Raw genomic sequence first — 12,090 nt, 5'->3', positions numbered from 1 at the left:
GACAAATCAAGAGAGGCAAGATTGAGATGGCTTGGACATATGTGGAGGAGAGATGCTGGGCATATTCGGAGAAGGATGCTGAATATGGAGCTGCCAGGGAAGAGGTAAAGAGGAAGGCCAAAGATGAGGTTTATGGATGTGGTGAGGGAGGACATGCAGCTGGCTGGCATGAGGACAGGAAGGACAGGAAGATGCAGAGGACAGGAAGAGATAGAAATTGATGATCCGCCGTGGTGACTCCTAATGGGAGCAGCTGAAAGTAGTAGTTGTAGTAGTAGTTTCAGAACAAGTGTCCTCACCTTCAGTCTATAGAAAACAGTTCAACCCCTCTGACGTTACCTGCCCTGTACTCAATGACAAAGTCCAGTGCTAGTGGAGTCTTTGCTGTCCCTGCCTTCTGTCGCTCCAGCTTAACTGGCTGGGTGGCAGACTCCATCTGTGGTGAGGGGATGTCCTCAGGCGGACCGTTGGGAAAACTGGCCTCTACCACCGTCGTTTCCCGCACTTTACTCCGGTTGCTATCATCTGCCTGGGCTGTGGCATGCAGGTGCTTGGTCCAGTTGGTCTGCTTATCTTTTCTCCCTTCAGGTTGGACACAGCAGGCCTTGGCAATGTGTCCTTTCCTCTTAAATGTCAGGCATTCCACCTCCTTAACACGGCAGTCGTCTGGCATGTGTCCTTTGCCAGTACATCTGTTACAGGACTTACCGTTTACCTCCTTTTTTGGCATGGCCGCCTTTGAAATGGCGTTGAAAGACTCGTGTGACAACTGCTGTACATTAGGGCTGTCAAAATTGGCCAAAAGGGACGTTCAATTATTCCTTCTAAAAAAACACATAGGTTCGAACCCATTCGAATATATTTTTGTGCATCATGTCCATAAGTGGGCAAACCAATACAGCGAGAGACATAACTACGTGTATAGGTATTTTTATTTCAATGTAAACTTGTCTTTTAAAAGCTCTACATACCTACACACTACAAAATAAACAAATGAAATAATGTCCTATACCGTAAAACTTAATTTTCTCTCTCTGTCTCTCTGTCTCTCTGTCTCTCTGTCTGTCTGTCTGTCTGTCTCTCTCTCTCTCTCTCTCTCTCTCTCTCTCTCTCTCTCTCTCTCTCTCTCTCTCTCTCTCTCTCTCTCTCTCTCTCTCTCTCTCTCTCTCGGTTGGAGCTAGAGTGAGAAATGAGAACGTGCTGTCTCTCGGTGCAAGATGAATGATTCGTAATTGATGTGTTATTCGATAGCCTAGTTTCTATACAGGTTAGGTAGTATTCATACTGGGTTAAATAAACAGTTTGATAGTATTTTTCGAGCTTTGCTGAGCAAGAGTTTTGTGAGAAAGGAATTAAAGGTCCCGACTCCTGTCCCAAATATAGGCCAGTTGTATCCAGTGATCGAAGTAAATAAAAGTACGGGTTATTCAGCATCCGGGTTGTGTAGCGGTCTATTCTATTGCCTACCAACTCGGGGATCGCCGGTTCAAATCCCCATGTTACCTCCGGCTTGGTCGGGCATCTCTACAGACACAATTGGCTGTGTCTGTGGGTGGGAAGCCGGATGTGGATATGTGTCCTGATTGCTGCACTAGTGCCTCCTCTAGTCGGTCGCGGTGCCTGTTCGGGAGGAGGGGGAACTGGGGGAAATAGCGTGATCCTCCCACGCGCTACGTCCCCCTGGCGAAACTCCCTCACTGTCAGGTGAAAAGAAGCGGCTGGCGACTTCACATGTATCGGAGGAGGCATGTGGTAGTCTGCAGCCCTCCCTGGATCGGCAGAAGGGGTGGCGCAGCGACCGGGATGGCTCAGAAGTGTGGGGTAATTGGCCGAATACAATTGGGGAGAAAAATATACAAAAAAAGGAAAAATACTTACATTGTTGACGCTAGAACTCCCAAAACGCTTTAGATTGTTCGGAGTGAAAATCACTGTCTACGGCCAGAGTTGGGTTGTGAACTCTCTGCCATCTTTACCACATGGGTGTTGTTGAATTATTCACTCGTTTTTGCTTGACCTAAATTTCATTTTCAACCAATGAAAGTGACTCCTGTCCGTCATGCAGCGTATTCAGTGCAGCGGCTAAGGCTCTTGCGAGAATTCACAAGGTAGACGGCCGTAGTAGTGCAGCTTTTTTTTTTCAAAAACGAATATTCTCGCAATCGAATGTCTGTTTTGTTTGTTTTGCTTTGTTTTTTAACAATTCAGTTATATATTCAAATTTGGAATATTCATTGACTACTGTACATGCTGTTTTGTCACTTCGTGTGCAAGTCCCATCTCATAAGCTCCTGCCAGCGTCAAATCTTTAGTGTGGGCTGCATTTAGCATTTGGTCGCGGAGTTCTGCACTTTTTGGATTATATAAATAAATAAATATGGAATAATGTCCAATCTGGCCTGGGAACGCCTTGGGATCCCCCAGGAGGAGCTGGAAGGCATTGCTAGGGGGAAGGACGTCGAGAGTGCCCACTTAGCTTGCTGCCACCGCAACCCGACCCCGGAGAAACAGCTGATGATGAATGAATGAATGAATGAATGAATGAATAAATAATGTAAATGTAGTACATGGCTAGCTTCTTCAAACTAGCCATGTACTCACTTATGGACTCGTTGTCTCTCTGGTTTCTGGAGTTAAACTCATATCTTTCAGCAATGAAGTTTGTGCACGCAGCAAGTCGAATAACTACGACAACTTTTTCTCTGACAGCTTCAATGGTGCACATAAGTCCGTCAGCAGGGTGTGGTTCTTTATGCCCACGACAGTCAGGAACACTGCTTTTGACCTTTCTTTTTAAAAAAAAAAAAGAAATTCTGATTTTTACCTTTTTCTCCCAATTTAGTGGCCAATTGATCCCTATTTTAGTTCAAACACCCACCCTCATACTGCATGCATTCGCCAATAGCATCTCTCTGGCCGGCAGTCTCGAAAGAGACACCTTGCCTCTTTCATGATGAGGCTAATCCAGGCCGAACCACTGCTTTTTCCGACACACACAGAGACGCATCCATGTGACGAACACAATCTGACTCTGCCCCCCTTCCGAAGACAGCGTTGCCAATTATTGCTGCTTCATTGAGTCCGGCCATAGTCAGATCTGACGAGACCAGGGCACGAACCCCGGTCCCCAGTTGGCAACTGCATCGACACAAAGCCAATGCTTAGACCGCTAAACCACCGCGGACTCTGCTTTTGACCTTTCATCACAATGAGTCAGCCCGTTTGCTACGAAGAACTGGTCTAACCTTTCCAAATAGTCTTCAAATCCTTCATTTTCATTGAAGTTAAAATCTTCACTTTTCCCGAATGCCGCTGCCATCTTCACTGTTTCTCTCATCTCGACTGAGTTTTTACTTGCAAAAACTCTATTCAACCTGAGGAAATCCCATCCTCATCGTCAAAAGTCTGTTGTATATCACAGAGTTTTGTTGGAAATGATATCTCAGATGAAACATGACAAAGAGAAGGAAGTTATCAAACTACGATGGCTACTTTACTAAATGGCAGGTCAAACATACATGTGCACTTAAGCAGCTCCTTTTATAAAACACTTCGCCCCCCAGAGCACCTTGGCGCCCTTCAGGAGATAACAGTTAACTTACATTTCTTCATACACCACACTTACCTTCTCAAGGTCAAGGGTTATTTTCCAGTGAAAATGTGGGGATTCATAGGAGCTCGGAGCTTTTAGTTTGTAAGGTTAGATGAAATGCACACTGAAATTTGAGGTTCTGCCTGACAGAAATTCTGCTGCTTAACTATTCAGATAAGGAGGAGCGGGTAAGGTTTACTAAGAACTGAGAGCTTTAAAAGTGAAGGTTTACATGGACTAAGTGTCTTCAGGGGTTAGGGATTTATCAGGAGTAAAATAAAGACTGATTGAGGGATTTTTTTAACTTTTCGATCCTAGGGTTTAAAGGGTTTAAGATGTGAAGTAGAAAAGGGTTGGTGATATATGTATATGTATGTTGCACATGTTAAGTGCAGCCAGTTAGTAAAACTACAACCTTATTTTAGATTTTATGTATTTTCTATGACTAGCATGCTTAAAGGTCCATTCTATGATAGCAAGTGCTGCCACAGCTATTCTGCGTACTGCAACAACACGAACACTCCTGACAGCAAGAAACATTGTCTATATTTCGCCATCAGGTTAACAGCATTGTGTATTTGTTTGAGAAATAGAGACAACTGCAGGAAGTGAAAGTGGTGTGGCATTGGCTGATTTTCTCATTTGCAAGGAATAAATTAAACAATGTTTACAATGTCTCACCATAACGGGAGAAGTGGGGCGGAGTGCCAATATGTGCGTTAGTTGTTGACAGTACCTTTAAAACGGAAGATAATTTAACAGTCCAAATCTTGCAGACTTAAGTAGTATGTGATGTGGATGGTTCGTGTCTGGTAGGACTTTGCCAGGAAAAATGACAGGGTGCGTAGTGTTTTCTATCTTCATCATAGCAGCCAGATGAGGAAGAAGAAAGCAGGTAGTGTTGAGTTCGAAGAAGTGAAATTGTTGTGTCTAACCAGCAGATATGACAGAACAAGCTGGTAGAACACCTTTACTTAAGTAAAACTCAAGATCAACCAGGTTGTTCTTTGTTTCTGATACAACAGCACTGCTGACTCTAACATTAATTTTGAATGGAGCTCAAACAACAACACTCACCTTACAAGGATCTCCAATAGGTGTAAGAAAGTTTGTTCCTGGAAGCCCTTAAATGGGTCTTGTGGAGCTGGCCCATGTTAAGATAGTGAACCTCCGCTGGGGTGGCGTGCAGGTCTATTCCGTTGCCTACCAACATGGGGATCACCGGTTTGAATCCCTGTATTACCTCCGCTTGGTCGGGTGTCCCGACAGACACAATTGGTCGTGTCTGCGGGTGGGAAGCCTGAAGTGGGTATGTGTCCTGGTCGCTGCACTAGCGCCTCCTCTGGTCGGTCGGGGTGCCTCTTCAAGGGGGGAGGAGGAACTGGGGGGAATAGCGTGATCCTCCCACGTGCTACATCCCCCAGGTGAAACTCCTCACTATCAGGTGAAAAGAAGCGGCTGGCGTCTCCACATGTATCGGAGGAGGCACGTGGTAGTCTGCAGCCCTCCCTGGATCGGCAGAGGGGGTGGAGCAGCGACCAGGACGGCTCGGAAGTGTGGGGTAATTGGCTGGGTGCAATAGGGGGGAAAAAGAAAAAAAAAAGATAGTGAACCTGCAAATTGAGGGTTCGGGGTTCTGGAAAAAAACTGTCAACTATCTCTTCTCCCCTGTCCTGCCCTCTTCAGCCCCAGCCCGGGTGAGCGATTCATTGCTAGCAGAGACAATGATTGGCAAGGCAGTGGAGCACATGTTCGAGACAGAGGAGGGTCCAAAGGAGGAGTGGCGGGGGATGGTGCTGGCCCGAGCTCCCATTATGACCACCTGGTTCTACATCACCTACGAGAAAGACCCGGTCCTCTACATGTACCAGCTGCTGGACGACTATAAGGAGGGAGACCTGCGGATCATGCCTGACTCCAGTGAGTTCCCCGCTTGGCCCTGGCCCTCATGCTTGGACAGTAAACACTAAACTTAGACTTTAGTCTCCTATCCATATCTGAGTTTCCTCTGTCTTTGTGCTCATTGGGTGTCTGCATTTTTTTTTCTGCCGTTCCTGATCTGACATTGCTATTTACACCAGATTTAGAAGTCATTAATTATACTGAATGATGCCAGTATCTCCTTAATGCCCACCCTCCTCTATCTCTGTCCTTTTCTCCCTCTCCCTTTCTGACCTCTCTTCTGCTTTGTCTCCTCTGTTCCCCTCTCTCCTCCTCCCCCTCCTTGCAGATGACAGTGTTCCTGCAGAGAGGGAGCCTGGGGAGGTGGTGGACAGTCTGGTGGGGAAGCAGGTGGAGTATGCCAAAGAGGATGGGGGGAAGAGGTCAGGGATGGTCATCCACCAGGTGGAAGCCAAGCCCTCCGTTTACTTCATCAAGTTTGATGATGACTTCCACATCTACGTCTATGACCTGGTCAAGACCTCCTAAAACCTGCCCACCCCAACAGACCCTCTGTGTCAGAAAAACAACACCCCATGAGACTCAGTGAGACCTGCAAAGGCCCACTGAGACAGCAGAAGACAGAAAATTACAACCCGGTTCCAGAAACACTCAGATCTTTAGAAAGCCCCTTTCAGAGATCAATTTGGTTGAGATTTCTTCAGACATGATTGGAAATGGCCTCCTGACATCTCCCTAAGACAGCAAAATTTCATCTGATTTCAAGACCCTTAAAAGAAGCAGAAACATGTTTGCATATCCACTGGAGGCTGGAGACATTTATGAAGACAATAGTTAGAATGCTTCACACAAGTTTGAGACTGCCTATCATCAACATCTACCAAGTTCAAAAAGCTTGTCAATACTATGTCGATTTAACACATTTTCTCTACAAGACCCGCCTAAGACTAACCCAGCAACAGAGAAATTTAGTTTCATTTTAAGGCATAGCTTCTACATCGACATCTACAACTTGAGGCCCATCAGGACCAACTTCCGAGAACCTCTACAAACTGTATAGAAAATACTGAAATATCATACATAACATAGCAAAATGGATCTATGACCCTATATTATGGGTGTAATACTCCCCAAAACCCCAAGACTCCCTCTTTAGAAACCCTCTCAAACGGTTTGAGACCAGTGTTGGCAGGGTAGGGGTCATGGACCAGTCTGAGTCTAATGGGGTTAAAAAGGGATGTAATTTAAAAAAAAAAAAGAAAGAAAAACAAATGACTAAGAGCCTGTAAGGTGGAAGAAAAATACAACTTGGTAAAATCTGTTTGGTATCTTTACTGAAATGTCATCTGTTCACAAGCTGGCGGACAGCTTTGGTTTAAAGCGTTGTGCATTCACAGACTTTTGGCGTGAGGATTTTTTTTCTTTCTGACAAGTGGATCCAGACACTACTACCATCATCCCCCAGCATTGAAAATGGACTATTCTACCTTCACAGGAAGTACAAGAGGAACACAAGGAATTCAAGTGTCATTTATACTGTAGGCCACTGTTACAAAGAAGTTGGTGGATTTAACAGAAGTCATATAGGCTGGCATTCCCCAGTAGTGGAATGAGACAGCAGGTAGAGAGAAAATATGTTTTCCCCCTCTTTTTCCTGTTGGTGTATTTTCTGAAACTGGCTGCATTGAATGGCACACCCCCACCCCCGGCCTAAATTTTCTATTAGTCCAGATAGCAGCATAATTCTTATATGCATCACTTCAGCAAAAATTGTTTTACTTTTAGAGTCGGGTTGTTTTTTAAGGCTGACATTTGCCAAAGTGTGGGGAAACATCTACACCAATGCTTTACCATCCCTCCAAAAGAGGACTTGTTAGCACTGTTGGCTTGCTGCAGTAAAGCCAGTTGGCACTGCTGGCTAGCTGCTGCAGAAGCCTCTTCATCCTACTAACGCACTTCTGTGCTTACTTTCGATAGGAAAAACTTGCTGTCCGTTATTTACAGAGAAAAGTTTCTCATGTCAAATTGGTACATCTCGTAACTACAGCAGCCTTGACCAGTGCTTCCCCTGTGTGTCTCTTTACCGTAATGCTAAAAAAAGATGTTTCAAGTGGACAGACAGTCTTAGGGCAAATTTAGTCTTCGTCACTTTACTCGTAACACAGAAATTCCCAGACAGAAACAATGTTTTTTTTTTTTACTAGATTGTTTTCTTGAGATTTTTTTCCCCCCTTAATTTCTGGTCCTCAGACAATCTGTGGATTAAGCAAGTTACAGTCAGGAGCTTCTGTCATTCTTACCCTTGAGATGAAGGAACCCTTTGCTAAATCAGAAATGCCAGATGTAAAAGGGAGCATCGCTCGACAGAGCAGAAATTAATCATAAGTTTCTAAATATCAAAGTATCCATCAGCTGCGGCTTTTATCACCAATACAACAAAATGTGGCCAAATCCAGCAGACATTGGTGTTATGATTGCCATCCAAGTGTTGTTTTTCTTAAGGCAACACTCTCATCACCACAGACCCTTACAGCCAACAGGCCTTTGTCAGTTGAGGAAGGCAGAGTGAGGGCAAAGCCCCCAGAAGGGCACAGTTAGCTGTGGACCAACCACTCATGGATTTGGTCAAAATGGAAGTTATTGTAGAGTTGCTTCTCTTTTTATCTAGCTTCCCCTTGGCTCCTCTCTTCTTCATATTTGCCGGGTGAATTTCCTTTACTCTTTTGACTCTTTACTGTTTATATTTTTATATTTCCTGGCACATCTTATATTGTGTGTTAATTTTGTTCAGTTTCATTCTTTTTTAGTCCTACCGTCCTGTGTATGTATACACCACAGAACGGAGGTAAGAATCTTCTCTGTTGCTGCCTGGTACTGGTTTACTAGACTGATACTGGCACTGGTTAAAGAACTCGATTCTCAACAATGTAGTGAAGGATTGTACCTGTCAATAGAGAATCGAAGAAGGTTGAATCGGTTCATCTGGACACGTTTATTGAGAGAAAAGTTCCATCACTCAACTAAGTGACTTCTTCAGTCTAAACTGACTGCAGGTGTCCCCACCCTTATAAACGATACAGTGGCATAACAACCGAAACCAACTATCAGTTTCATATGCAAAGTACTATGACCATTAACTAGAGTTTCAATGGCCATGTGTACTATTCACAGAGGATTAGGGATTGTTGCAATCACAGATGGTGGTAAGATGGTGACTGATCTACTCTTAGCCGCCTCCCCCAGTTCAGGGATGGTCGTTTCCTCTTTACATAGACGGCCTCTTTGACTCCCTGTTCAAACCAATGTTCCTCCCTATCAAGGATGTGCACTGTCAATAGAGAAGCTAACAGCTGCTCTAATTGTTCATTTATCCTGTTTTCTTTGGGATGTTTCTTGTACATCCTGTGGATTGTTTGGTGTTTAGTTTTCATACAGTTTTGCTGTTGAAAGCCACTCGCTGAACCTGAAGACCCAGCCTGGCTTTCAGCTCTGTGCTCCCCGAGGTCCCACAGTCCTTCAGTGCAGTTTGCTGTTGTTGTGCCTCCTCGTGATAGTTGCGCAGCGATTCTGCAACCCTTCAAAGATCAAATAATTTTAGTGATTGTAGGTGAAAGCAACAGCTTTTTCACATCCCAGACTCATCCCCTTTCACTTCAGTTACCAGCGTCCCCTGCAGTCAATTTGTAGCATTTATTCAGCAACCCTCCTACTCAGCATTGGGTTAAGTCAGACAAAGCAATTTAAAAAAGCAGTCATGTGACCATGTGTTCCACATCTTATTGGTGGAGACTGAGGTTGTTATTACTTATACAGAGGCCAACTCCTTCTTGCTCCAGATCTGGTTTATTCTCTCTGGAACACATGTATTCTGGTTCCAGAACCGCTATTTTCAGAATTACATTTGTCAAAACCATTGGACAGTCAACATGTCAGTTTACTGACTTTTACCCACTGAAGTTGTCAGAAGACATTAAAAAAAAGGTCAGAAAGGTTTTGGATGACCTGTTGGAATGGTTATAGAAGGGTTCTGCTGGGGCCTCAATGTTAAGACATGAAAGCTCCAAGTTCGTCTTGAGACATGGTCTCGTCAGTTTGCCTAACAATGTCCACTCTCCAGCTGTCTTGTTATGAGGAGACCCAGGACATTTTAGTGATGGAACAGTTTTCAGAATAGCACGTTTCCAAGGAAGACAGGGTATCGCCAACTATATTAGGAATATTCCCATAACATTCTGACTTTCTCTGAGGATATTATTTCTTCATCTTGTTCTATTCATTTGGTTCCCTGAAGCAGGCTGATACTTCTGTTGACCAGCCTGCCTGGTTGTATTACATACCGTTTTTTTCTTTTTACCCTGTTAGAAGCCTACCAACGGAAGACAAAGACAGATGTTCACCTTTGGTGTTAGTTGGGTTTGATGCAGCAAGTTTCTGTGCACAGTTTCAGTTTCTGCCTCCATTAAGCCTGGCAGGACAGCCCGCCTTGCTCAGTAGCACTAACTCAACCTCCCACCCAGTTACAAGATAATTTCAGTTTAAGTAAAATGTAAGTGATCAGTCGTTTATATCCATTTTCATTTGACAGTCTTCTTTCTAAACCCATATAATGTTGCAGAAATGTCATGGTTAAATTCAACCGCAAAAGCAAATGTTGAACAAATTTAGTTTTTTTTGTAACATTGAAACATTTCAATTCTGTTTTTTTTCCCCTCCATAATGGACTCCGCACCCTTGAAAGACCTTGTTGGCCCTGGTGTGGAAAGCAGGCTGTGGACTCCTGTTCCGATAGAAAAGTCTGGGAGGAGGTTTGAAGGCATTCCTTTGTGACCACCAGCGACCTGCTGACTGCAGGCTAATGTTTTCATGTCTGGTAAATTTGTTCAGTCTTGGCTGTTTAAGTGGGTAACCGGCCATCATTTGGAGGCTCTGTTTGATTCTGAACTGGCTTTAAAATGGTGTCAATGGATATTGCAGTGGGGGTTTCATTTTGCACTGTGACCTTTTGATGAAAAGTCCGTTGTCCTGCCCTGTGAAATCCCTGTCTGATGCCACGGCACCATCAGACATCATCCTCATTTCCTCTGGTCACAGGAGTCCCGCTGCTTCTCCCAGTGTGTCTTTTATAATCAGAACAGACATGAGGGAGTGTTTTCTTAGGGCTATTGCCTACAATTCAACTGGATTTGGACTGGTGAATCTTTTATGTTCAGACTGCAGTAAGAGTTCTTGGAGAATACCGGATATGAACAGGTCTCTGGAGATCACCTGTCAATAGACCTTAATGCCAACCTCCATGCTGTGGACATCAGTTGTCGGTTATCACTTGTCCTTCCTGGAGTCAAAATGGCATTCATATTTTACAGAACACTGTCGTGCTGTATTGTGTGTATGTGTGTGCGTGTGTGTGTGTGCGTGTGTTTGTGAGTGTGTGTCCGTGTCGGTCAGTTTTTGCATGCCTAGATAGCTCTGTGTAAATCGATGTGAGTTGCATGTCAGCGTAGTTTCTTTGCCAGGTTCAGTTGTTGGGCTGAGTCTGTCTGTTGTGGCTTTGGGAGTGTTTGATATTTGATTTCTTTATTTTTATTTTTTTGTACCGTGTCCCAGACAACAAAAGAAAACCCACCCTGAAACAGAACTGACGAACGTTATCCCCTCAGATCTTCAGACTCTCCTATGTTACTGTTGCCTGTCTTAAATCAGTATTTGGGAACAAGAGGAACTCTGCTTCATGGGCTTAACAGAAAGGTGATGACAGTTGTGAATTCTGGTTTAGGGTGGATTGCCCCTTTAAAGAGTGCCAACTTCAGATGCCAGTGTTGTACAGCAGTGAAAAGCTCATACTATTTACTAAAATAAACCATTTCTCTGTTTTTTTCAGACCTGAGTCTGTGTGATCATTACAAGGTCAGATTCTTACAGAAGTTAGTGTATGGAGGTGTGAATAGGTGAATATGTAATTACAGAACAGGTAAATTCCACATCACTCATATCTTACTAAACAATAAGGACTATGGAAGGACACCTGAGTGCATGTCGTCCAACGCCACAATCATTGAAACACCAGACGATGGGACTTCCTGTGGATGAATCAAGAGTTAATGATGTGACATCCTTCTACACCAATGGTATCCATGGTATCATCCAAAGGCCTGTGTGTGACGGTTCTGCTTTCTAACCAAACTACACCGGCTGGTTTCACTTATCAGTCCCCTGCCGTCTCTGATTGAATCATTGAATTCAAAAGGAGTGGTGACTGGATGGAATGACAACCTAGACACATTGCCGTTTAAGGCATATAGTTCTAGACCACAGATGTACATCAGGGCACATTGTAACTGTTCTGATGAATGTTGTCCCAACACCACTTTAAGTGATTTTTTTTTATCTGTCATTTGTTGATGCTGGATTAGACTGAAAACTATGCAAGACAAAAAATGAGAAAGAAAAGCTTCTGGAAAAGTAATGAAATGCTTATGACTTCTTTACATGACAGTGGTACCAAGTCATTTACTCATTACACTGATCGTGTATACCCACAAGCCCTATGCGGATTCAGGGGGGACTGAGGTCTTTCCCAGTGTCCACTGGGCAGACAA

The 12,090-nt window shown here is 44.1% G+C and overlaps 1 protein-coding gene across 1 annotated transcript in view; it reads left to right on the top strand.

The window, feature by feature from the left end:
- spinb (spindlin b) overlaps positions 1-11,365 on the top strand; it is a 37,641-nt gene extending 26,276 nt beyond the window's left edge. Inside the window, exons 5-6 of the mRNA XM_056275537.1 lie at positions 5,279-5,512; positions 5,823-11,365. Coding sequence (XP_056131512.1) covers positions 5,279-5,512; positions 5,823-6,022 — 434 coding nt within the window. The 3' untranslated portion in view covers positions 6,023-11,365. The remainder of the gene's footprint in view (positions 1-5,278; positions 5,513-5,822) is intronic.
- The last annotated feature ends 725 nt before the right edge of the window (positions 11,366-12,090 follow it).

Source organism: Lampris incognitus, chromosome 1, assembly GCF_029633865.1.
Source record: "Lampris incognitus isolate fLamInc1 chromosome 1, fLamInc1.hap2, whole genome shotgun sequence".
NCBI lineage: Eukaryota > Metazoa > Chordata > Actinopteri > Lampriformes > Lampridae > Lampris > Lampris incognitus.
Note: the sequence above shows the minus strand (reverse complement) of the source record. Positions and strands in the feature narration are given on the sequence as shown.